The sequence below is a fragment of the Macaca thibetana genome, chromosome 10 (assembly GCF_024542745.1).
Source record: "Macaca thibetana thibetana isolate TM-01 chromosome 10, ASM2454274v1, whole genome shotgun sequence".
NCBI lineage: Eukaryota > Metazoa > Chordata > Mammalia > Primates > Cercopithecidae > Macaca > Macaca thibetana.
In genome coordinates this window covers 19963394-19990546 of record NC_065587.1, presented here as the reverse complement: position 1 = coordinate 19990546, position 27153 = coordinate 19963394, and the positions used below count along the sequence as shown (strand labels likewise).

Genomic DNA, 27153 nt, shown 5'->3' with positions numbered 1-27153 from the left:
TAAATGACATGAGGTATATGAAAACAAAGCACCCAACTATGTGAGAACTCGTGGACGAAGAGGACGATTCTGGGGGCTGTAGAAGATTGGCAGGAAGCGATGGTGCAGGGATGAGGGAGGGCGGGTGCAGAGGCCTTGTGCACCCAGATAGGTAAGAACTCAGAAAACCATGAAGCACCCATTCACTCTCACCATGCACAGCACAGCCCTGGCCTCTGCACCCCTGCTCGCATCAGGCAGGCGTGGGGCTCGTGCCTTGTGTGGAGGTGGTCCTGGGGCCAGACAGACCTGAGATCCCATCCTGTTCACCCTGTGCTGACCTAATTAGCCCCTTCTCCCTGGCCCTCAGTCTCAGGATGCAGGGGACTTCCCTGAAGTGGCACCCAGGGAGATGAGGGTGCGCTTCCTGACTTGCACTCTGTACCTCCCATGAGACCAGCTCAACAGAGCCTGGAGACCTGCATGGGCCAGGGTCACAGCCGACCGGTGGCACAGGGGCAGGAGGGCAGCAGCGTCAGGGAGCCATGAACAGGTGGCTGGAACCAAGACTAACTTGACGAAGCACTGGGCCAAGCTTAGGGCAATGTGGGGAGGAGGGTCTCGTGGGAGCTGCAGCCAGGCAGGAGGTACAGCAAGCTCTCAGTTCAGGACCTGAGTTCTGGATCTGGCTCTGCCACCTCCTTGCTGGGTGCCCTCAGAGCCAGCTTTGCTGTCTTGGGATGGGGTGGGAGTCTCTGTCTACCCACCTCACAGGGCTTCTGTAAGGGTCTGGAACATTCCTGAGGCACCTAGAGGGATACTGTGCCCCCACCTCCACCACCGCCCTTACATCCACTGGCAGAAAACCAACAAAGAGGTGCCGTCTGGTCTGGCTGCTGAGATGCACTGTCTCTGAGTCTGTTTTCAGGGTCCTCACTCTAAGGCCTACAGCAGTGAGGGACAGGGCTGTGGGTGAAGCAGGAAGGCCACTGTAGGACCCCAGGTGGTGAAAGGCTCGGCTCCCAGTCACAAGCCAGGGAGCAGTGGAGTCAGGCCTGGAGCCGGGTCTCCCAGGACCCTCCCAGACCCCCTATGGGGTCTACAAATTGCATGATGGACAGTGACTGCAGCCCCACACCCAAGGGACAGCCTTATAGACCCATAAACTCAAAATAGCCCAGACCTTCAACATCCTGGACTCAGTCTCACACATCATCAGGATGACGCGCATGAGATAAGGAGGTTTCTTTCCTTCCTCGAGGAGACCTTTCCCCCTGCCTCAACCTGCGGGGAGGAGACCTTCATCTGTCCAATGGGGGTGATTGCATTCCTCCCACCTGGAGAATTTTGCTGGGTGAGCAGAGACAGGGCAGCTTGTGGGCACAGCATCTGTCGGGCACCACTGTCTGTTTCACAGAGAGGACGTGGGCTCAGAGGGGCCAAGGGGCTTCTGCTGGAACCCAGGTTTTCCAACTCCTGATAGTGCGCCCCTGGCCACCACACTCTGCTGGCTTCCTCGGGCAGACCATGCCGCATCTCTAGGCTCCATTTCCACATCCCCAGGATAAGGAGGCACGCCTTGCCCTGCCCACCCTGCGTGGTGCTGTGAGGGAGATGGGGAAGGGAAGGTGCTCAGAGGAGGGCTTGTTCAAGGAATGGCATCCCTGGAGCAGGCTGTGCAGCCAGCGCTCTGGAGCAGGGGCGGGCTGGGCTGGGGACCCTTTCCACCAAGCCAGGCTGGCCACCAGAGCTCAGGCTCTCCCTGTGGGGTGGGCGAGACTGCTGAGCCCCCAGGCAGGGTGCCCCAATGCAGAGCCTTGGGGAGCCTCCCACCCTTGGAGGTGCTGGTCCATCCTCTCCTGAGGCCACCTCAGGACACCCCCAGCTCGCTCCCACTGCTGTCAGTCCCACCCCCCTGGTAGGTGTCATTCGGCAGCAAATATCTGGGAGCAGCTGCTGATTCAGGGCCATTCCTGGCACAGTCGCTGGAGAGACCAACCCAGTGGGCAGGCGTCTGAGTGGGCATGACTGAGGGAGCAGGCCATTTCCTGGGGGAGCGATGCTGCAGAGGTCTGAGGAGTGGTGGGAGTTAGCAGTCATGGGCCTGGGCACCAGGTGCCGGGGCAGATGCGGGAGGTGATCCACAAGACATATCTGTTGAGTGCTCCCTCGCCCCGCCTGCCACATCACCTCCTGATATTTCCTCAACAGCTGCCTTATCTCTGTGCCACAGGTGAGGACTGGTGTGCCCATCTTCCTCCTTTGGGGTGGGACAGCCTGCAATGTGCATGGAGCTCAGTGGGTGCTCCAGGTCAGCTGGGGCAGTTGGGTGGGGAGGGAGTGCTGGGGAGTGGCAGCTGGGGCCACTGATGCAGCTGTGGGCCAAGGAAACATCCCTTCCTACTGGGTTAAAGAATGTGTCCAGAAAGGGCAAATTCAGAGGTTCCTAGATTGGATCTCACTGGCCTCCATGGACAGCTGAAGCCTGAGCCATCCTCTCCACTGTAATGATGGCAGAACAACCATCCCCTGCTTCAAAACTGTGTGGTGCAACCACCTATGGACCTGGGAAGCTGAAAAGAATCTGGATGTCTTAGTAGACCACAAGCTTGAAGGGAAAACCTTAAAAGCAGTTATGTGATTCAGATTCTGAGGTAGCTTGGTAGAAAGTGCCAGTCACAGTTCTGCCAGACAAGACCAATTACCTCTCTGAGCTGGGTAGGATAGCAGAACGTGGCTTTCCTTCCTTCTGTGCCACGGCCAGGGACCGGCCCAGTGGTAGACAAGGGCCAGTGACAAACCTAAGGCCTAACACTGCAGGGAGGATGTGGCTGCAGAGAGCTCAGCCCCTGCCTTGATGAGCAATAGCAGCCACCTCAGCTCCAGGCGAGCTGCTGCTGGGGAGGCAGCGTGCACACCCGTGGCATCTGGCTTTGCTGCTCCCCAACTGGCATCCTGACCATGGGAGGCCAACCAGGGTGAGTGCTGGTTGCTGGGTGGGCTCTGAGGCGGCTATGGTTCCCACATCCCCATGGAGGCCAAAGCGGGCAGTGAGCATGTTTGTTACCATCCCAGCAGAGGGGGAAGCTAGACAGCCCCCAGGGCCTTCTTCACTGCAGGTGTCAACAGAAACAGACTCTGCAAAATATTTGAAAAGATTTATTCTGAGCCAAATATGAGTGACTACGGCCATGACATAGCTCTTGGGAGGCCCTGAGAACATGTGCCCAAGGTGGTCGGGGTGCAGCTTGGTTTTATACATTTTAGGGAGGCATGAGGCAGCAATCAAATACATTTAAGAAATACATTGGTTTGGTTCAGAAAGGCAGGACAACTCAAAAGCAAGGTGGGGAGGGGCCTTCCGGGCTATGGGTTAATTTAAACATTTTCTGGTTGGCACTTGGTTGAGTCATCTAAAGACCTGGGATCAATAGAAAGGAAATGTTCAGGTTAAGATAAAAGATTGTGGAGACCAAGGTTCTTTTTCAGTCTTATAGTGGCTCCCCTTAGAGACAATAGATGACAGATGTTTCCTAATCAGAACTTCAAAAAGGTGCTAAAACTCAATCTCTTCAGGATTGGCAGGGCCTGGAAGAAAACGATCTATGTGAATAGGGATTCTTTACAGATACACGTTTTCCCGCACAAAGGACAGCTTTGCAGGGCCACTTCAAAATATGGCCAAGAAGCATGTTTTGGGATAAAATACTTTGTCTTCCTTGACTCGTAATGTTATGCCAGTCAGGTTGGAAAGTAAGTCACGATATATAGGGTTAAATAAAACCCATCTGATGAGAATTTATGGTTTTTAGGGCATGACTCCCCAGACGCCTTACATAGGAATTTGGGCAAGATAAAAAATATCAGAGCTTAGTCCTCACAGGGAATGGCGGGGGGGTGGGGGGAGCAGATGTGTTATAGGAAAGGGGTCCTGATCCAGACCCCACAAGAGGGTTCTTGGATCTCGCACAAGAAAGAATCAGGGCGAGTCTGCAGTGCAAAGTGAGAGTTTGTTAAGAAAGTAAAGGAACAAAAGAATGGCTACTCCATAGACACAGCAGCCCCTAGGGCTGCTTGTTGCCTATTTTTATGGTTATTTCTTGATGATGTGCTAAACAAGGGGTAGAGTATTCATGCCCCCCTTTTTAGACCATAGAGGGTAACTTCCTGATGTTGCCATGGCATTCGTAAACTGTCATGGCGCTGGTGGGAGTGTAGCAGTGAGGACAACCAGAGGCCACTCTCGTCACCATTTTGGTTTTGATGGGTTTTGGCTGAGCTCCTTTACTGCAACTTGTTTTAGCAGCAAGGTCTTTATGACCTGTATTTTGTATCTCATCCTGTGACTTAGAATGCCTTAGTGTCTGGGAATGCAGCCCAGTAGGTTTCAGCCTCATCTTACCCAGCTCCTGTTGAAGATGGAGTTGCTCTGGTTCACATGCCTCTGACAGATGGACCCCTGCCGGAGGCCAGGGTCTCATACCGCCACCCCTCCCTCCCCAGGCCTGCAGGGACTTCCTGGAACTAGCAGAGATACACAGCCGGAAATGGCAGCGGGCACTGCAGTATGAGCAGGAGCAGCGCGTGCACTTGGAGGAAACCATTGAGCAGCTGGCCAAGCAGCACAACAGCCTCGAGCGGGCCTTCCGCAGCGCCCCCGGCCGGCCGGCCAACCCCTCTAAGAGCTTCATTGAGGGTCAGTGCCTGGGCGGCCAGGGCAGGGCTGTCCCGTGACCTTCTGCCAGCTGGCTCTGCATATACAACTTCTGCTCCCCCACATGCATATCCCTGGCTGTGTCCATGTGTGGGCTGGGCTTGGCCAACTCTGGACTGCCTTTTTGTGCTTTGTATCTCCCGTGCCCATCACCCACTGGCAACAGTTTCTCTGCACCTAGGTTCACATTCTCAAGAGTTAAGTTTAATGAGCCCAGCTGTCCCTTGTGTGACAGGGGTGTCCTGGTGCCAGGTGGCCACCCACCTAGCCTTGGGTTGGGGGTCATGGGGATCGTGGACAGGGGTCCAACAGAAAGGGAAGCTGGGCCACAGAAAGACTGACCCACATGCTGGGAGATCGGGGGCGGGGGGGTGGGGGCTTCCAGAAGGAGGCCCCTGTGCAATGAATGTGTTGAAAGCACATGATTCTAGCAGAGGGAGCAAGGGTGGCTGCGGCCCAGGGCTGCCCAGGTGACTGAAGCAGGAGGAGAGTGAGGCCAGATGGGGGTTGAGGGAGCCCTTGGCTCTGGACTTAGGGAGGCAAGATGAGCCTTTTGTGAAGTTACAAACTAAAGCTCTGCCTATGTCTCTAGGAAGCCTCTTGACTCCCAAAGGAGAGGACAGTGAGGAAGATGAAGATACCGAGTACTTTGATGCCATGGAAGACTCCACATCCTTCATCACCGTGATCACTGAGGCCAAGGAAGACAGGTAAGGTGGCTGCATCTGGGCAGAGCCTCCCCCACCCTGGTCTTAGGCTGCATCTGGTCTTTTCACCAGCTATCTACTTGTTTACTTGGGGTTTTCTTTCCTTTAAATCTTGCTTTGGCCAGGCCCACTGGCTCCCAGCACTTTGGGAGGCCAAGGGTAAAAGGATTGCTTGAATACAAGAGTTCGAGACCAGCCTGGGCAACATGGCAAAACCCTTTCTCTACAAAAAATACAAAAACTAGCCAGGGGTGGTGGTACAGGCCTGCAGTCCTAGCTACTTGGGAGACTGAGGTGGGAGGGTCGCTTGAGCCCAGGGAGGTCGAGGCTACAGTGAGCCATGGTCATGCTACTGCACTCTATCCTAGGCAACAGAGAGACCCTGTCTCAAAAAATCAATAATCTGTCTTGCTCCAGATGGGATTTCATTGTTGTGTGAGCCTCATTTACACAAACCTAGCTGATAGAGCCTCCACACACCTGGGCTATATGGCACAGCCTATTGCTCCTGGGCTACAAACCTGTACAACATGCGACTGTACTGAATATTGTAGGCAATTGTGACACAGTGGTTAAGGATTTGTGTATCTAAACATAGAAAAGGTATATTAAAAATATAGTATGATAGTCTTATGGGACCACTGTCATATACACTATCCGCCAATGAAATGTTATGCGGTGTCTGTCTATACACAGAACAGACGGCAGTGACCAGGACATTTACTAGCAATGAAAACGATGCTGTCTAGAGAGAGGATGGGCCAGGTCCCAAGGAGGCCTCGGGATTCATCAGTAACTTGCCTCCCGCTTTGTGTTTCCTGCAGAAAAACTGAAGGTAGCACGGGGACAAGTTCTGTGGACTGGAGCTCAGCAGACAATGTAAGTGAGAGGGAGCACTGTAAGGGCCGGCAGGCAGGCCCATGCCCCAGTCCAGGAGCGCCACCCTGCCCTTCACGAGCAGTGTGCCAGTTCTCAGGGTGGAGGGCAGATACCTGGAAGCTGAGGGGGCGCTCTGGCCTCTGCTGACGGGGGTGTCCCCACTTCTGTGGCAGGTACTAGATGGTGCCTCGCTCGTGCCCAAGGGTTCATCCAAAGTCAAGAGGCGAGTCCGCATCCCCAACAAGCCCAACTACAGCCTTAACCTCTGGAGCATCATGAAGAACTGCATCGGTCGGGAGCTCTCCAGGATCCCCATGCCGGTGGGTGGCTCGGGCAGGGCAGCCCTGGCAGGTCCTCTGGGGCTGCTTTCCTGTGCATGGATGAGAAGTAATGGCCTGTGTGAAGTACACACAGCCTTGGAGTGTCATTTTCTTAATGGCACCTGAGGAGCATGTAACTAATTATCTAATCGTGTACATAGGCATTCCCCAATCTTCCAAAGTACAGGGATCTTTGGGCTCTGACAGAAGGAGCCAGGGAGAAGCTCTGCATGGATCAGCAACCTAGGGAGCCCCAGAGCACCTCTGGATCTCACGGGGCCTTACCATGTCCTGGCTGTCCCGATCTGTAGATGGGAAGTGGCAGGATGGGGCTGTGTGTGGAGGGGTGGGCCCTCCTTCAGCTGGCAGCCATCCCTGGTGCCATCCCCAGGAAATGCAGACTCGGTGTGGTCACACAGTGGGCTGAGGGCAGAACTTGGATCTTCATGCCACCTGGCTACGGTGGCATCTCCACCAGGCCAGACGGTTCTACTGTGTGACCCAGAACGAGTTCCTTCACATCTCCAGCCTCTGTGTCCACATCTGTGGAGTGGGGAGAATCACAACACCCCTTCACAGTGTCCGGGAGGATGGAGCAAGATAACACAAGGAAGCTGAGACTCGTACCCGATGGCATCATGGTGGGGAGAGTGACCCTGCCCTATGTGACACTGAGACAGGGGCCCTGGGCCTAACCCATCCTGTGCCAGGTCCCATCACAGCTCAGAACATGGGGAAGACCCACTTCCTCCACCCACAGACTCATGTGCTCATTCACTCATTCTCTCACTGCTTCCTAAGATTCGGCACTGAAGATACAGCAGTGGGCCAGGCAGAACCCCTGGCCTTGGTGGGTGTCCATCCGAGCAGATGAGAGCAACAGCAAACATGATAAAAGTGTGTAGGATGCAGCAGACCAGAAAGTGGGGAGGGCTATGAAGAAAACAGGCAGAAGGGACCAGGGAGGTGATGGCTTGGGGGCCGCAGTGTTGGGACAGGGCCATCAGAGGAGCCTCACTGTGAAGGTGCCGTCTGAGCAGGGATGTCCCTGAACATTTGAGAAAAGCAAGGGCACCATGCCAAGCCGGGGCTGGTGCCCAACCTGACTGCCCACCCACAGGTGAACTTCAACGAGCCCCTGTCCATGCTCCAGCGGCTGACAGAGGACCTGGAGTACCACCACCTGCTGGACAAGGCGGTGCACTGCACCAGCTCAGTGGAGCAGATGTGCCTGGTGGCTGCCTTCTCTGTGTCCTCCTACTCCACCACGGTGCACCGCATCGCCAAGCCCTTCAACCCCATGCTAGGGGAGACCTTTGAGCTGGACCGCCTCGATGACATGGGCCTGCGCTCCCTCTGTGAGCAGGTGAGCGGGCTAGGCTGGCGCTGGGTGGTGCCCGCCCACACTCTGGCCAAGCTGTTCCTGCCAGGCCCAAGGTGACAAATGGGATGCAGCCTCTGACCCCCACTGCCCATACCCAAGGGGCCATCAAGCTGAGGTCCAGCCAGGAAGCACAGCCTCCCATGGCAGGGGCAGCACAGGGCCTCCTGGAGATGGTGAGAGGCATGAGAACACAGCATGGTGAGGACAGGGTCAGGCCTGGTTGCAGAGACGGGGAGGATAAGCTCCAGGCCAGGATGCTGTGGAGCAGAGGTGGAGGGGCATCTGTGGGCACTGCTGGGGAGGAGCATGGGGTCACCACCGAGCTGAAGGCAGCTGGCAGGAGGAGCCTGGGTGCAGTGGGATGGACTCTGCCCCAGCCAGTGACAGCAGCCTGTCCCCGCCATCCCTTCCCCAGGGAGACATGCCAAGACCCAGGCTCAGGAGCCTCAGTGGCAGCCCCATGCTGAACCTGGGTGTCCTGGTTGAAAACGAGGGGATTCCGTTGGTGCCAGCATTGCCCTGGCTCCTGGCATGAGCATGGGACGCTGGCCATTCAGATCCTGGTGCTAGTTGAAGAGGCTGCAGCTGCGGCAAGGCCCTGTTAGGAGGTGACTGCGGTGACCCACGCAGGGGTGCGGTGGCCAGACCTGGGTGAAGGGGGAGGCCAGAACACTGGCAGCTTTTGAAGGATGAGCCAGCTGGTTTGCCAACGCTTTGGATATGGGGGTGGGGGGCAGTCAGGGTGATTCCAGGTCCTTGGCCTGAACCCTGGAGTGAATGTATTTCTCCATTCAGCAGACGTTAGATGCCCTCAACATGCCAGGTGCTGCTCAGGCATGGAGGTTTCAGCTGGGAAGTGAACAGACACGGCTCCAGTTCTCATGGGGCTGGGAAAGCAGGGCGGATACTGTGGCTGCTTCCAGCTCTTTTGGGTGGTCAAGGAGCAGCTTTGCTGATGCAGAGAGAGTGAAGGGAGGAAACGAAAGGAGGGTGAAGCAGCAGCTGGAGGGGTGGTACACCTGGGGTGGGGCCTGCCTCCTGACCTGCCAGAGGAGCCCTCTCCTGTAATGGAGGGAGTGGCCCACAGGGAGGCCGGGGAGGTGGAGGTGGGAGTGGAGGGGGCAGATACTGGATGCATTTTGAAGGAAGGGCAGGCAGGCTTTGCTCAGGGTTAGAGGAGAAGCATTAGGAGAGCCATAGAGGCTGCCGAGCGTTTAGTGTGAGTGGTTGGAAGGGCAGGATGCTGAAGTGTAGGTGAGGAGGAGGAAGAGCTTCCCACGGGCTCTTGGGGAGGCATCAGCTGAGTTCAGGGCCAGCTCACCATCTCCCAGGGTGGTCTGCAGCTGGGCCTGCACTCCTGGGGCATAGGAAGCAAGTAGGCACCTTTTTCGGAGACAGGAAGTTAGGCGAGGCACACTAGGGGCAGCGGGAGCCCGGCTCTGCCCTGGTCGGGCTCTGCCTGTCTGAGGGGAGGTGTTCAGGGGCAGCTGGAGGCGAGGGGCAGGGCTAGGCTAGGGCTGCTGTCCTGGGGAGTGAGTAGACTCAGGAGAGGGAAGCCTGGGTCCCACGGCCAGAGGAGCATGGAATAAGGAAGAACAGACAAGGGAGGTTTGGTGGCACTGCCAGTAAGGCAGGGGAGGGCTGGGCCGGGGGCAGTGCACTGATGTGGATGCCTGCTCTGGAGCCAAGCTGGCCAGGGGCAGGGCCCAACTGCCCCTTGGCTAAAATCACACTGCCAGTCTGGGCCCCCTTGGTATAACACAGCACAGCAGCCGCACCTGGCATGTGGGGAGGATTAGATGAGAAGTGGACATGGAACCCTCGGCACAGTGTGACACCCTTTGTTTTATCAGTCTTCAGTGCACCTGTCACAGGCACATCTTTGAGGCATGATTTCACAGCCCAGGAGCCAGGCACTGAGAGGCTCAGGACAGCACCCGGATGCTTTTCTGCTCAAGGCAGTGCCTTCCTGGGAGCCTGCCTTGGGTCCATGGCCACCTGAGGAACAGCCAGGACTGCTCCTATGGCCACAGAGCTGTGCCTGCTGAGACAGCGCAAGCTGTCCCTCCCTGGCTGGGGGAGGTGGAACCTGGGCTCATGTCTGGCAGATGCTCACGTCCTATGGGTCTGGTCTCAGGTGAGCCACCACCCCCCCTCAGCTGCGCACTACGTGTTCTCCAAGCATGGCTGGAGCCTCTGGCAGGAGATCACCATCTCCAGCAAGTTCCGGGGAAAATACATCTCCATCATGCCGCTAGGTGAGCTGGGGCCCGGTGCCTTCCTGGGACAGAGACATTCTGCCTAAGAGGGAGGATTCTGGTGATGCAAAAGCCAGCTGGGGGCTTCCAAGGGAGGCCTCCCTGTAGGCCTGCCTCTCCAACCCCCAGCCTGGTTCTCAAGACACCAGGCCTAAGGGCAGACTGGCCAGAGCCCTGCATGGGGGGCATGACCTCTGACCTGTCCCCCGCCTCCAGGTGCCATCCACTTAGAATTCCAGGCCAGTGGGAACCACTATGTGTGGAGGAAGAGCACCTCAACAGTGCACAACATCATCGTGGGCAAGCTCTGGATCGACCAGGTCAGGGTGCCCTTGGGGAGGGGGTGCATGGCCTGGGGGCTGGCCACTGACCACTGCCCTCCTTCGCCAGTCAGGGGACATCGAGATTGTGAACCATAAGACCAATGACCGGTGCCAGCTGAAGTTCCTGCCCTACAGCTACTTCTCCAAAGAGGCAGCCCGGAAGGTAAGCAGGACCAGCCACCTCTGAGCACCCCAGGGGGCCCAGGGCAGAGTGTGCACCTACGCTGGTCCTGCCAATGTCCACAGGTGACAGGAGTGGTGAGTGACAGCCAGGGCAAGGCCCACTATGTGCTGTCCGGCTCGTGGGATGAACAAATGGAGTGCTCCAAGGTTGTGCATAGCAGTCCCAGCAGCCCCAGCTCCGACGGGAAGCAGAAGACAGTGTACCAGACCCTATCAGCCAAGCTGCTGTGGAAGAAGTACCCGCTGCCGTGAGTAGGGCTGGCAGGGGCCCCGCCACAGGCGTAGGACAGGGGTCAAAGGAGAGGGAAGGAGGACAGTGGACAGAAAGCAACTGACAGGCACAGGAAGTCGGGAGGGTTCAGTCCACACATGGGCAGAGAACAATATTATGCAGCCGACATCCCAGTGTGAAGGCAGATACCCAACAGTAAATAAATGTGAAACTATCAAACACTATGCACAGACTTTAAGTGAGGTGATAGGACAGAGCCCCTCCCTGTTACTCCCTACAAGAAATAAAAAACATACTTGAAAATAACCATAGGAAATAGAAAACTATAAAATGTGGCATAGGAAAGTCCAAATAAAACAAATAGAAATTTGACACAGAAAAAAAAAAATAACTGAAATTGAGAACCCTATGGAATGGTTTAGTAGCTAGAATCTATCACCTGAACACAGGTCAGAAGACGCAATAGAACTGAATTTAAAGAGACAAAACCCAGAAAAGACAAGAAGCTACAGGCAGAAGACAGAGTGAGGTCCCTGGAGCAGGCTCCCTGGTCTCCACTGGGAGCTAGTTTGAGTGCAGAGTCTCCCGTCAGACCTCCTGCAATGGAATCTACATTTCTGTAAGCTTGCTCAGCAAGATTGAGAGCAGGGTTTGGCATACTTCTAGCAAGAGTCCCAAAAGGAAAGAGGGACTGTACCTGAAGATAAAATAACAAAGAACTTCCTGCACCTAAATCTATGCAGTGAAACTAAATCAGAGGAAACTATTAAGCAGCCAGATTTTAAAAAGACATCACTTTCCAAGGAGCTGTCCCCTTATCAACAGAAATGGGAGCTTGAAGACAGTCAAGCGATATCTTCCGTGAGCTGAAAGATGCACTGCCAGCCTAGAATTATACACCCAGGGGGACCATCTTTAAAGGATGAAGGTGAAATCAAGGCATTTTCAGGCAAACAAAAAGCTTAGTTTGGCACCAGCAGACCTGCATGAAAGGATATACCTCAGGCAGGAGGAAACTGACCCCAGAGGGAAGATCTGAGACATATGAATGAATAACAGATACTGTGCACCTACATAAATGCTGAACAAACAAGAATAATGTGGGGTATAACATTTTAGAATGCGGCTGCACAGTAAGAAGAGGAATGAAGGGAGGGAAACTGCTCAAAGGCCCCCATGCTGCCCTGGAAGAGGATCAAGATGCACATTTGCTTGACTGTATGAAGTATGTTTAATTGCTATTCCTAGGGTAACCGCTAAAATAATCCATTTAGCTGGAATCCCAGAAGAAGAAGAAGAAGAAAACAATGAAGAGGGAGATATAATGAAGATAAATTTCCCAGAGTAAAAGTAAAGGGATGAAAGACCCTGTACTGAAGTGTGCTCAAGACAAGATATAAAGAAAAATGTTCATCTAGATCATGCGATAGTCAAAATGAAGACCGAAGAAAAATATTCTAATAGCTTCCAGAGAGGAGCAAAAGATTTTAGTCAAGGATAAAGAATCAGACTGACATCAGATTTTTCAACAACCAACATTGGATTAGTATTTTCTAAGTTACAAAATTAGAAAGCAGAATTTTCTATTTAGTCAAAGTATCATTCACATATGGGGCCCTATCCTTTGGCATACAGCCTCAGAAGTTTTACCACACGAAAACCCACAATGAAAACAGTATTGGGCTGGGTGCGGTGGCTCATGCCTGTAATCCCAACACATTGGGAGACCGAGGCAAGCAGATCACTTGAGGTTAGGAGTTCAAGACTACCCTGGCCAACATGGTAAAACCCTGTCTCTACTAAAAATACAAAAATTAGCCAGGCATGGTGGTGGGCACCTATAATCCCAGCTACTCGAGAGGCTGAGGCATGAGAATCACTTGAATCTGGGAGGCAGAAGTTGCAGTGAGCTGAGATCGTGCCACTGCACTCTAGCCTGGGAGGAGGAAAAAAAAAAAAAAACCACTGGACATAGTACTTAAAAGGGGGAATGGAGGAAGCAAGGATGTCACAATAGATGAATAAAGGGGTTTTGTTTGCTTTTTCATTGTTTTTTGTTTTGAGATAGAGTCTCATTCTGTCACCCAGGCTAGAGTGCAGTGGCATGATCTTGGCTCACTGCAACCTCTGTCTCCCAGGTTCAAGCAATTCTCTTGCCTCAGTCTCCCGAGTAGCTGAGAGTACAGGGGCATGCTGCTACGCCCGGCTAATTTTTGTATTTTTAGTAAAGACGGGGGTTTCACCATGTTGGCCAGGCTGGTCTTGAACTCTCGACCTCAAGTGATCGGCACACCTCAGCCTCCCAAAGTGCTAGGACTACAGGTGTGAGCCACCACACCCAGCCTAAAAGTTATTTTTAAAATAATTGCTAGGATCAAAGAAAAAGAGAAAATATGTCCATAATAATGAAGATTTAAAAGTTTAGATAATGTTAGCATGATGGAATTTGAGGAGAAGGGGAAGAACCTTAGGGATGTGAAGAAATGCTAAGTTCTTATTGGAAGGAAGAAACATTTATAAGATTGTTAAAATAGTAAGAGAAAATTATAATGAAGCATTATTAAGGAAGGGAAAGTTGCTATAATAAAGGTTGAGTTCATCAAAAAGATATAATAGTTTTAAACATTATGCATATAATTAAATGCTTCAAAAATATACAAAGCACATATTGATACTTAAGGAAGAAATTGATAAATCCATCACCACAGTGGGAAATTGGGAGGTCAAATGGAAACAACTGAAAACAATCCAGCAAGTATATGGAGATTGAAACAATATAGGCTATACAGACTCATGGATGAAACTCTGAGAACATATTTTTTTCTCAAGTATACATGGAATGTATGCAAAAATTGATTGTGTACTAAACCCTAATGGAAGCCTCACAGATTTACAGAGAGTAGCATACAGACCACAATCTATAAGACAATTAAGATAGAAGTTACAAACAAACTGATCAAAAAATCGCAAATATTTGGGAAAAAAAATTAAGTTGCTAAATAACAGGCAAAATAAATTAGAATGAAAAAATGCAAAATATGTAGAACTGAATGATATAAAAGATATTTGGCCGGGCGTGGTGACTCATGCCTATAATCCCTGTACTTTGGGAAGCCGAGGCGGTTGGGGGTGGGGATCACTTGAGGTCAGGAGTTCAAGACCAGCCTGGCAAACGTGGTGAAACCCTGTTTCTACTAAAAATACAAAAATTAGCCAGGCATGGTGGCATGCGCTTATAATCCCAGCTGCTTAGGAGGCTGAGGTGGGAGAATCGCTTGAACCTGGGAGGCAAAGGTAGCAGTGAGCTGAGATCATGCCATTGTACTCTAGGCTGGGCGACAGAGTGAGACTCCATCTCGGGGGGGAAAAAAAAAAAAGACAAAAGATATTTAAACTGGCTGGATGCAACAAAGGCAATGCTTCAAAGGAAATATATTGCCTTAAATCATTTAAATAATGTTGAGGCTTTCTCCTTTCTGAGTTTCAATTCTAATATTAGAGAAAGTTCAACATAGAAATCCAAAGAAAGAAGAAAAAATACTTTAAAAATAAGAGCAAGAGCAAAAGCCTGTGCAACATAGTAAGACCTCATCGCTACAAAAACAAAAAAAAATGTTTTTTCTTAATTTGCCAGGCATGATGATACATGCCTGTAGTCCCAGATACTCAGGAGGACTGAGGTGGGAGGATCACTTGAGCCCATGAGGTCGAGGCTGCAATGAGTTGTGAACACACCACTGCACTCCAGCCTGTGTGACAGAGCAAGACCCTGTCTCAAAAAATAATAATTTTTGGCCGGGTGCAGTGGCTCACGCCTGTAATCCCAGCACTTTAAGAGGCCGAGACGGGCGGATCACCTGAGGTCAGGAGTTTGAGACCAGCCTGACCAACATGGAGAAACCCCGTCTCTACTAAAAATACAAAATTAGCTGTGCATGGTGACGCATGCCTGTAATCCCAGCTACTCGGGAGGCTAAGGCAGGGGAATTACCTGAACCTGGGAGGCGGAGGTTGCAGTGAGCCGAGATCACGCCATTGCACTCCAGCCTGGGCAACAAGAGCAAAACTCTTGTCTCAAAAAATAATAATAATAATAATTTTGGCTAGACATGGTGATTCATGCCTATAATCTCCCGTATTATTCCATTTTCACACTGCTCTAAAGATACCACCAGAGATTGGGTAATTTATAAGGGAGAAAAGGTTTAATTAACTCACAGTTCTGCCTGACTGGGGAGGCCTCAGTAAACTCAATCATGGCGTAAGGCGAAGGAAAAGCAAGTACCTTCTTCACAAGGCAGCAAGAAAAGAGCAGAGTAGGGGAAATGGCCACTTACAAAACCATCAGCTCTAGTGAGAACTCACTCATTATCAGAAGAATAGCATGAGGGAAACCACCCCCATGGTCCAATCACCTCCCACCAGGTCCCTCCCCTGACATGTGGGGATTACAATTTGAGATGAGATTTGGGTGGGAACACAGCCAAACCCTATCATCCCAGCACTTTGGAAGGCTGCGGTGGGAATATTGCTTGAGTTCAAGAATTTGAGACCAGCCTGGGCAATATGGCAAGATACCATCTTTATATTAATAATAATAAAAGCAGAAATCAATAAAGTCAAAAGTTGATTCTTTGAGGCACAAAAAAACTGTTAAAATAGAAAACTACTGACAAGACTGAGCAAGACAGAAATAAATATTAATGAAAAAGGTTTAATGTGACATATAAAGTATAAAGACATAATTAAAACTTAGATCGGAGGGACAAATCTTAGAAAAATATAACAAGAACTAACTCCAGCTGGGCACAGTGGCTCATGCCTATAATCCCAGCACTTTGGAAAGCAAAGGCAGTTGGATCGCTTAAGCCCATGAGTTCAAGACCAACCTGGGCAACAGCAAGACCCTGTCTCTACAAAAAAAAATTTTTTTTTTAATTAGCCATGTGTGGTGGTACATATCTGTAGTCCCAGCTACTCAGGAGGCTGAGGCAGGAGAGTTACTTGAGCCCAGGAGGTCGAGGCTGCAGTGAGCTGTGACTGCTACTCCATACCAGCCTGGGTGACAAAGCAGACTCTGTCTCAAAAAAAAAAAAAAAAAAAAAAAGAACTGACTCTAGAAGAAATTAAAAACACGAATAGTCCTATAATAAAGTAACTGAAGCAATAGTTTAAAAATTACCATAAAGAAAACACAAGGCCCAGATAATTTTACAGGTTAATTCTCCCAATTTTTTCAGAAACATATTATTCCAATTTTATATAAAGTGTTCCAGATCATAGAAAAAGGAAATATTCACCTCTCCTATACTGTGAGGTCAAGATAACCCTCATACCAAATTAGACTAAACTAGCAGTAGGAAAATAAAAGTTCTACCCGATTTCACTTATATTAATAAATACATAAGCAAAACTCTAAAACAAGATGTCAGAAAATCCAATCCAACAGTGCATAAAAAAGATAGCATTCTATAATCAGATCGAATCTATCCTGGGTATACAGAATGATATTAGAAAATTCATAGAGTAATCATATTAACAGATTTCAATAGATTCAGAAAAAGCATTTTAGGTGCCTAGATACAAGATTAATATACAAAAGCCAGTTGCACTTCAGCAAACAACTAGAAAAATGCAATTTAAGATAAGACACCAAGGCCGGGTGCAGTGGCTCATGCCTATAATCCCAGCATTTTGGGAAGCCAAGGCAGGCAGATCACCTGAGGTCGGGAGTTTGAGACCAGCCTGACCAACATGGAGAAACCCCATCTCTACTAAAAATACAAAATTAGCCACACGTGGTGGCACATGCCTGTAATCCCAGCTACTCCGGAGGCTGAGGCAGGAGAATCACTCGAACCCAGGAGGCGAAGGTTGTGGTAAGCCAAGATCACACCATTGCACTCCAGCCTGGGCAACAAGAGCAAAACTCCATCTCAAAACAAAAAAGAAAAAAATACCAATTAACAGCATATAACATCAAGAACCTTGCAATAAATCTTATAATATATTCAAGACCTCTATAGAAAACATTATAAAACTTTAATAAGAGATACCAAACAAGAGATAAATAAATGGAGAAAGATATAATGTTCATGGATAGGAAGTATTGTAAAGATGTCATGATCTAAAAAATCAGTAAATCAAACAAAACCCCAATAGGGACTTTCATGGAACTTGATATTAGAATTTTTAAACTTATATTGAGGAATAAAGGGCCAAGACATTTCTGAAGAAGACCAAAGAGGACTTACCTACTAGATACCAGGATTTTTATTTTGAAACTCCAGTGGAACAGAATAGTAAGCCCAGAAACAGACCCATGGATATATGTACCTCTGATATATGACAAAGGTGGCATATCAGATCTTGTGGGAACATGGAATGGCTCACCAAATGGATATGGGTAAAAATGATTATCCCTATGGAAAAAGATGCACTTAATCCCTCCCTCACAATATAAAGAAAATCAACTCCAAATAATGGCCTAACAATAATATTAAGTTTGACTTATTGTAAACAATGACTTAATAAGTTTAAAAGGATAAATATCTTTTAGACCCTAAAGAAATATTAAGACACAAGCATTCATATATTTGACCATATTAAAGTACTTTTGTTCATTGAGAACTTTACTCACTAAAAGGCAATTTAAAGAAAGTGAAAAGACGATGCATAAACAAACTTGGAGAAGGTAATCATAATACCTACCTACACTTGACAGAGGATTATTATCAAGAATACAGAGTATTTTATCACAGTTAAAAATAATAATTTTTAAAAGATCACATAAAAAACTTTTTTTTGAGATGGAGTCTCACTCTGTCACCCAGCCTGGAGTGCAGTGGTATGATCTCAACTCACTGCAACCTCTGCCTCCCGGGTTCAAGCGATTCTCCTGCCTCAGCCTCCTGAGGAGCTGGGATTACAGGTGTGCACCACCATGCCTGACTAATTTTTGTATTTTTAGTAGAGACGGGGTTTTGCCATATTGGCCAGGCTGGTCTCATATTCCTGACCTCAGGTGATCTGCCCACCTCTGCCTCCCAAAGTGCTGGGATTACAGGCAAAAGCCACCATGCCCAGCCCACATACAGAACTTCTAATCAACAAATAATGTAAAAGTAATGGGAAAATGCACAAGAGTCATGAACAAGAATTTTGCAGAAAAAACATGTATAGACAGTCACCATATAAAAACCATATATGTTGAAGAAGCCATAGATCTACAATATCTCTGATATATTGCTGCTGGCAACGTAAATTGGCACAACACTCGGGAAAACAGTTTGGCTTTACCTCCTAAAGATGAAAAATCCACCAGGCGTGATGGCTCATGCCTGTAATCCCAGCACTTTGGGAGGCCAAGGCAGGTGGAACACCTGAGGTCAGGAGTTCGAGACTAGCCTGGCCAACCTGGTGAAACCCTGTCTCTACTAAAAATATAAAAATTAGCCAGGCATAGTGGCACACGCCTGTAATCCACATGCTACTCCAAAGGCTGAGGCAGGAAAATTGATTGAACCTGGGAGGTGGAGGTTGCAGTGATCTGAGATGACACCACTGCACTGCACTCCAGCCTGGATGACAACAGTGAAACTCCACCCCCCCGCAAAAAAAGATGTACAATCACACAATCATAACACAGTAATTCTACTTCTAAAAATATACTCAAGAGAAATTCTTGCAAATGTACAACAGGACTTATGCATAAGACTATGCATGAGACTATTCTAATAAAAACTTGGAAACAACACAAATTTATTGAATGAATAACTGTGGTACGTTCATATGAAGGAATATGTACAGTAGCTAAAACTAAACCCTAGTAACATGAAGCAATATAGGTAAATCTTAGCAATATAATAAGAAAAAAAAAAAGCAGAAGGTGCTGCAGCAGTACTGGTGGCCATGGTTCCCGTGGCCAGAAGGAGTTGCCCACAGAGCCCCCCATACAATATACATAGGAAATCTACCTTTTAATATGGTTCAGGGTGATATAGATGCTATCTTTAAGGATCTAAGCATAAGGAGTATACGGGTAGTCAGAGACAAAGACACAGATAAATTTAAAGGATTCTGCTATATAGAATTCAATGAAGTGGATTCCCTTAAGGAAGCTTTGACATACGATGGTACACTGTTGGGTAATCGGTCACTTCATGTGGACACTGCAGAAGGCAGAAAACAAGATAAAGGTGGCTCTGGATTCAGAAAAGGTGGCCCAGATGACGAGGATTCAGGGATGACTTCTTAGGAGGCAGGGGAGGTAGTCACCCAGATGACTGGCCAACAGGCCCCGCAATGGGCACCCATGTCAGAGATGGTCCTCCCCTCCACGGATCCAACATGGATTTCAAAGAACCAACAGAGGAGGGAAGAGCACAAAGACCACGACTCCAGCTTAAACCTTGAACGGTTGTGATACCCCTCAATCAAGTAGCCAATCCCAACTCTGCTATCTTCGGGGGTGCCAAACCCAGAGCGGAATTCGTCCACAAGGAGCAAGAATGAGCCTACGGTTGGGAGGGAGTGGGACTTGGGGGGTTGGAGCAGGACCACAGCCTGGTGAGTCCCTGGGCTGTGTTCCTGCTGCTTCCACTTCCGCGCCTGCCACTGGCCTCCCCACAGTGAAAACACAGCTTGTTGAGTGCATGCCAGCTGTTAACAAGTGGTTTTTAGTACATGGTGGGCTTTGCTGTATCTATGTAGCGCCTGTTTGTGTGTTTTTTTTCTTTCTACCACTGCTTCCCCATTTTCCTTCTGTCCTTTTCCTCCCAGCTCCTTGTTTTCCTAGCAGCACATGGGGTTCACCGGAGGATCGGAGGTGGCTGTGTGGAGGAGTCATTTGGGCTGCGGTGCTGCATCATTTTTCTCCTTGGCTTTCTCTTTTTACCTTAGACACTGGCCCGACTCCAGGCGTTTCCTTTCATTTCTTCAGTGTTTCTCTTCTGACCTGCATGTTGAGTTCTGTATTGCGTTGGCTTCCAACAAAAACCAGAAGTCACTGACAGACTGAACTGCAGTATAGTATTCAGCTGTGATGGACATAGAGAATTGGAGGCACCTTGTTTTCACAACTAGGATAAAAATAGCTGTTAATCCTTGCAAGGTCCTTTCCATTTCTATTGAGAGGGAGCCCTGGCTCCATGACCCCTTCCCAAAGTGGACTGTCCAAAGGGATAGGCTCACATGAGAAACAGTGAGACCTGAAAGTGGAGACTGTGGAATAGTGGTAGGGAGTCCATGGAGAAGATACGGTGAATGTTCGTATGCGTTCACGTGTTTTTGTTCCTGCTCTTTCGAGGTTGTGTCCCAGCTAGTTCACTCCTTTCACCAGACATGGTCGAGGTTCCCCTCTCTGGCCAGCTACAGCGAATGGCCAGATGGTTTCTTTTCTGCTGGGCCGAGGCACTTTGGGGGTTGGGGGTAGTGCTGGCACTGCACTTGGTTGACTGCAGTGCTGACACAGCGTTTCCCCAAATCCCTGTTGCCTGTGTGTTTGTGTTTATCTGTTCCTAATACAGACAACATAACGAGATACTGTGCTTCCCACCTCCCCTTCAATTCATAGCCAAAATGGTTCTAGAATCTGGTACTCATTTCCTTTGATAAATGAAATTGTACTATGCAGAGCTGTCAGGAAACTTCAGATAACCGTATAGGACTTTAGCTGTCTAGGTCTGTGGCTGCATCTTGGGGACACACTTGATTGTTCCCATGTGCAGGGTTCAGCACTTACCTGGGAGTGGTAGGGGTTAGGCTTTTGAGCTTGAATGCCTATGTGTGAACAGATTAAAAATGCTTCAGTACCCAAATCCCAGTCTTCCCTTTGAGGAGCATTTGGGGGGTGGCTGGCAGCAAGGTCCTAGGAAAGAGACCCTTGCCGGGTGATGGCAGGGTGGGGCGCCCAGCGGAGTGTGCTTAGTAATTGGTCACCGGCTGTCATCCTTGGCTTCTCCTACTGTGTCTGTGTTACAAGTCCTCAGCAATCCACAGAACTGACTCTCTCCTTCCTTCCACCTGTCAGCTTCTCTGCTTCTGAGATAAGAACCATTTCTGTAACACCAGTACTTAAGAAAGACATGCATTATGTGGTGTAATCAAGCCTGATGCTTTCAGATCATCTACTTACATCATCAATGTGGATAAGATAAAGAAACAAAACAAATGCATCTAAACTTCTGGGCAATCCAGTTGATTTTTAAATGTAAGAATGGAATTCCAAACACAACACATTCAGCTATATGACAGAAAGTAAATCTATGGATATGGTATTTTGTGAAGGATCTTTTCAACAAAAGAAACCCTTACCATAATTTACACACACACACACACACACACACACACACTAGGAAAGATGGACTAACTACAACCCAAGTAGAGAAAATATGAACAAGGCCTGCTGGACAGTTACACAACCTTGCACTCAACAACTGTGGCAAATGCGTTCTCTTCAATCACATGGAACGTGTGCAAAAACTGCCCACATACTGGGCCATAAAGCAAATTTCAAAGGACTGAAATTATGCCAAGTATATTGTCTGACTCCAAGGCAATTATGCTAGAAAAAAATGACTAGAAAAATCCCCATATAGGCTGGGCGTGGTCGCTCATGCCTGCAATCCCAACACTTTGGGAGGCCAAGATGGGCAGACCAATTGAGGTCAGGGGTTCAAGACCAGCCTGGCCAACATGACAAAACCCCATCTCTACTAAAAATACAGTAAAATTAGCTGGATGTGGTGGTATGCCCTGAAATCCCAGCTACTCAGGAGGCTAAGGCCAGAGAGTTGATTGAACCCAGGAGGCGGAGGCGGAGGTTGCAGCGAGCGGAGATCAGGCCACTTCACTCCAGCCTTGGCCACAAAGTGAGACCCGTCTTTTTTTTTTTTTTTTTTTTTTTTTGAGATGGAGTCTCGAAATGTCGCCCAGGCTGGAGTGCAATGGTGTGATCTCGGCTCACCGCAACCTCTGCCTCCCAGGGTTCAAGCAATTCTCCCGCCTCAGCCTCCTGAGTAGATTACCTGGGATTACAGGTGCCTGCTACCATGCCCGGCTAATTTTTAGTAGAAACGGAGTTTCACTCTGTTGGCCAGGCTGGTCTTGAACTTCTGACCTCGTGATCCACGGGCCTCAGCCTGGCAAAGCGCTGGGATTACAGGCCTGAGACACTGCGCCCGGTGGAGACCCTGTCTTTAAACAATAAAAATAAAAAGGCCAGGCACTGCAGCCTGGGCAATAAGAGTGAAACTGTCTCAAAAAAGAAGAAGAAAAAAAAACATAATAGAAAAGAAGAAAAGCCAGGAAATACTAAGCTAGGCAATTCCCAGATGAGTCTAATGTGGCAAAACCGCGGCAGGTTGGCCATGTGAGCATGGGAGGTGTGGGGAGCAGAAAGCAGTTGTTTGCAGCCACTGGGTTCCGCCGGGTGGGCTCACTTGGGTGGGCCCAAGGCCAGAGGGAGTCCTGGAGGCCGGGAGCTGGAGGGTGGGGAGACACCGCCAGGCAGGGGAGGGCGGCCTTGCAGGTGTGGTCCCGCTCACACCTCCACCACCGCCACTGCCACCACCACAGGGAGAACGCGGAGAACATGTACTACTTCTCAGAGCTGGCCCTGACCCTCAACGAGCACGAGGAGGGCGTAGCGCCCACCGACAGCCGCCTGCGGCCCGACCAGCGGCTGATGGAGAAGGGCTGCTGGGACGAGGCCAATACCGAGAAGCAGCGGCTGGAAGAGAAGCAGCGCCTGTCGCGGCGCCGGCGGCTGGAGGCCTGCGGGCCCGGCAGCAGCTGCAGCTCAGAGGAAGGTGAGGCCGGTGACTGGAAGGGCGCCCCGCACGGGAGGAAAGGGGTGCCTGGGTGGGGGTTCCGCGGGGACGGATTCCGGGGGAGCATGCCACCTGCCGACCCACCAGCCCACTGTGCCTGCCCAGCAGAGAAGGAGGCGGATGCCTACACGCCACTGTGGTTTGAGAAGAGGCTGGACCCGCTGACCGGGGAGATGGCCTGTGTGTACAAGGGCGGCTACTGGGAGGCCAAGGAGAAGCAAGACTGGCACATGTGCCCCAACATCTTCTGAGCGCCACCCTTGCAGCAAATACAGGCGCCTGCACAGCCCGGCCCACCTGTTTATTAATGCACTCAATTTAGTACTGAATGGTCTTTCTCCCAGCCCATTCCCAGCCCTTCCTGTTTCCTTTCCTATTTTTTTTTTCCCACACTTTCTTGGGACTCCCACCTTGGAAGGAGGAAGGGCTGACCTCGGTTCTCTTCAGCCCCCAGGTGCGCCGGGTCACCCGTGCCCCTTCATTATGGACCTGGGCCCTACTGGAACCCCTGCCCCAGTTACCACAACTCAGGCTGGCTGGCCCCGGCCACGGGCTGCGCAAATCACCAGCCCCCAACCCAGGGAGGAACTGGCCCCTCCTAGGGAGCCTCTTCGACTTTTTTAGAAAAATGATCTCCATTTCTTTCCAGCCATGATGTTTAGTAAATATTTTTAGTACCGCAGTTAGCAGACAGCTTTCCAAGTGTGCTTTCTTGCCACAAAAGTGTCCTGGCAAGAGCCCCTTATTTTTAAGACATCAGGAAGCCAGACCCCTTTGAGTTGGGATAATTTTGTAGCTCAACATATCAAGTCCTCGATGGTATCTGAGCTGCCCACACCCCCACCTGCCAGGGCCCCACAGAGCCCAAAACAGAAGGGGGCTGCCCCAGCCCAGCAGAGCACAGAGAGTTTCTCGAGCTCCCACCCACAGATGCGCGAGGGGGTACTGATGGCATCCCCCATGTGGATTTGAGGGCAGCAGTCCCTGGCCTCGCCCTAGCCAGCCCAGGTGGCTCCCTAGCCCCAAGAGGCCAGGAAGGGCTGGAAGGCAGGGCCTGCAGGTGCTCCCCGCCCTGAGACCCAGGCCCCAAATCAGCAATAATGAACAAACCCTTGGCCCAGCCTGGGCTGGTGACCCAGGTACCAGAGACCTTGCATCCCTCCTCATCCTAGGAGGCCCCTAGGGGTGCCCCATCTCAGTGCCCCCTGAACTCTTTATTTGCCTAATTTATATATAGAGAGATATATAAATATATATAAAATAGCTATTTTGCTTAAATTTCTACAGTATGTAAAAGTGAAAAAATGATGAAGACGGGCACACACACCTGTCTGAGTTTGGCCCTCATGTCAGCTGTGCCCTTCCCTCTCCTCATGCCCCCTTCCAGCGGCTTCTGCCAACCATGGGGGGCTGGACCACCATGGTCACTGACCCAGCCCCTCAGAATCTCACACTCCAATCCTTTCCATTTCAGTTTAGTCCTAAAAGTTCATCACAGGGTTTTTCTTTCTACTCCAGGACTGGTTTTGTTTTTATATATACATAAAAAAAAAGTGAAAACACCAATGTGTGAAATGCCTTACAATGCCCACTGGAGAGGCGGGGTGGAGTAGGGCAGGACGGCCCCACTGGGGCTCCCACAGAGCTGTGGAATGTACCTCTCCCCAACACTGTTTTGTTAGCAAGCACCTTTTGACCAGTAATAAAAAACCTTGGCTTTGGAGTTTTCCACTGCCCTGTCCCTCAGTCTCTCTGTGTCTGGGTGGAGGGGGCTAACATAGAAGGACAGGTGACAGCCTACAAGGTGGCATGGGGATAGAGCATGGGGTGAAACAGCAGGGGGGTTGGGGAAGAGAGGAGGTAGGAGACCCAGGAAACTGCCCAAAGGGCTGGGGAGAGAGTTGCAGCTCTGTCAAAGGCTGCCCTGATGCTGTGGTCACAGGGTTGACCTGAACCCAGCTCTGCCCTTTGGAAGGGCAGTGTTTCGGAAGGGCAGTGTTTTAGCCAGGTGGAGACCACCAGCATCCCCCTCCCGTGTTTCAGTTCCTGGAGCTGTCTAATGGGAGGCCTTCAGGGGGAAGGCCAGCCCTGGTGAGTTCCGTGTCACTTGACAGCAGCAGCCTGGGTTGCACTTCCAGGTGAGGGATGGGTGGAGCAGGGCACCCCAGGGTCATCAGGGCCAGTGCTCTCACCATCTGCCTCCACACCCTAGCCCTGTGGGATCTGGGGCTGGCCCTGCACAGCTCCTTCCCTGGCTAGGCTTCCCCATCTGTGGGGCGGTGGCCACTAGCAGGGGGTCCCTGCTGAGGAGCTGGTGGGGCAGGTCTCACTGGAATAGAAGTGAGATGGAACCTCAGGATGCACCTGACCCAGAAGGCAAGGGAGGGGACAAAGGCCAGTCTACTGAGGCAAAGAGAGGGTTCTGAAGAGCTTGAACAGGAAGTGACATCAGGGCAATGTTTTAGAAAGACTACTCTGACCAGCAGGACACAAGATCAACCTACACTCAGTGGTCCCACATACCCCAGCCATCGCTGAGTAGAAAATATAATAGAAAAAAAGATCTACAACATAGGCCATCTGACAAAAATACACAAAACCTGTAAAAGACCTTTATGGATATGACAAAGAGGACTTTAGTTAAGAGGGGAAATACATCTTCATAGATAGGTTCACATTCAGTTATGTTAGTCCCAAACCTATAAATTCAACATGATCCCTATCAAAATCCTACCAGTAGTTCAAAAGCTTGACAAGTTGATTGTGAAATTTATATGAGAAAGTAATTGTAAAAAAAAAAAAAAAAAAAAAAAGTGAAAAGGGGCCAGGTGCAGTGGCTCACACCTGTAATCCCAGCACTTTAGGAGGCAGATCACTTGAGGCCAGGAGTTCGAGACCAGCCTGGCCAGCATGGCAAAACCCCATTTCTACTAAAAATACAAAAATTAGCTGGGGGTGGTGGTACACACCTGTAATCCCAGCTAGTTGGGAGGCTGAGGCAGAGAATTGCTTGAACCTGAGAGGCAGAGGCTGCAGTGAGCTGAGATCATGCCAGTGTACTCCAGCAAGAACTCGGGGGACGATGAGGGGACCATGTGGGCTTGACCTGCAGATGCCCAAACAAGCTGGAAGCCTACTGGGGACACACAGCTTCCTTTTTCTCCACTGCGCTCTGATCACCACCTGGCTGCCATATAGTGTATTTGTTGATGGTGTGCCTCCCTACCCCAATGGACTGTGAGCTTCATGAGAAAAGGAATCTGGTCTTACACATTGTAGCATCCCACTGCCTGGCACATGGTAAGTGCTCAATGAATAGCTGTCGAAAGAATCAACACCAGGCCAGGAAGACCAGCTACAGCAAACACTCAGTAGGACAACACCTGAGCAGTGGGGGGCGTGACTGCAGTACCATGTTGGGAGGAGACTCAGAAATGGAACTGGGGAAGAGCCACGCCCAGGGACCCAGGAAACTCCTGCCTCCCCCAAACTCTGGAGTCCAAATTGCTGCTCCTGACAGACTGTGGGATAGGAGTCAGATTCTGTAAGTGGGGAAAAGAAGGCCTGAGGTTCCCTCATCTCCAGGAACATGGCTCAGCATGAGGGGAGCTGGGAGGAGTGGACAGTGGAGAGATACATTTCAAAGTGGAACACAGAACAGGACCAGAGACAAACTCAATGCTATTTAACTTACTGTTTTTATGAAGCTAGCCAGCATACATAACTTCAGCAACAAAGCCTGATAAAGACAGTGTGAAAATAAAGGGAATATATAGTTCAGTCTCATGGAAGAAAAGAATTTTCATAAATCCAAACAAGGGAATAGCAAATAGAATCTAGCCACATAGAAAAGACTGAATCTCAGGTTGGTAAGGCCATGCCCAAATTAGGTTTACTGCAGAAATGCAAGAATGGCTCAGTGTTGTGAAGCTTTCCATGGTAAATAATTCATTACATCAGCCAAAGGACTTCTCCTTCTGGCCATAGGTAAACTAGGTTCCTGGAAAACATTCCTTTGTGGAAAACTAGACAGGTTGGATAAAATTTCTTAAATGTTGGCCGGGCGCGGTGGCTCAAGTTTGTAATCCCAGCACTTTGGGAGGCCGAAACGGGCGGATCACGAGGTCAGGAGATCGAGACCATCCTGGCTAACACGGTGAAACCCTGTCTCTACTAAAAAAAAAAAAAATACAAAAAACTAGCTGGGCAAGGTGGCGGGCACCTGTAGTCCCAGCTACTGGGGAGGCTGAGGCAGGAGAATGGCATAAACCCGGGAGGTTTTATGCAGTGAGCTGAGATCCGGCTACTGCACTCCAGCCTGGGCGACAGAGTGAGACTCCGTC

The 27153-nt window shown here is 50.1% G+C and overlaps 1 protein-coding gene and 1 pseudogene across 3 annotated transcripts in view; both read left to right on the top strand.

Moving 5' to 3' along the window:
• Positions 1-24541, top strand: part of OSBP2 (oxysterol binding protein 2) — a 220825-nt gene extending 196284 nt beyond the window's left edge. For both annotated transcript variants that reach the window (XM_050806701.1, XM_050806703.1), the window contains 11 exons: positions 4483-4675; positions 5286-5403; positions 6225-6279; positions 6453-6599; positions 7720-7965; positions 10121-10241; positions 10458-10561; positions 10632-10727; positions 10811-10995; positions 22557-22789; positions 22919-24541. In XM_050806701.1, the coding sequence (XP_050662658.1) occupies positions 4483-4675; positions 5286-5403; positions 6225-6279; positions 6453-6599; positions 7720-7965; positions 10121-10241; positions 10458-10561; positions 10632-10727; positions 10811-10995; positions 22557-22789; positions 22919-23061 (1641 nt within the window). In that variant the 3' untranslated portion in view covers positions 23062-24541. The remainder of the gene's footprint in view (positions 1-4482; positions 4676-5285; positions 5404-6224; positions 6280-6452; positions 6600-7719; positions 7966-10120; positions 10242-10457; positions 10562-10631; positions 10728-10810; positions 10996-22556; positions 22790-22918) is intronic.
• LOC126929235 (eukaryotic translation initiation factor 4H-like) lies at positions 17359-22546 on the top strand (annotated as a pseudogene). Its single transcript, XR_007717111.1, has 2 exons — positions 17359-17385; positions 18827-22546. The product of XR_007717111.1 is annotated as a eukaryotic translation initiation factor 4H-like (transcript).
• Positions 24542-27153: the final 2612 nt, after the last annotated feature.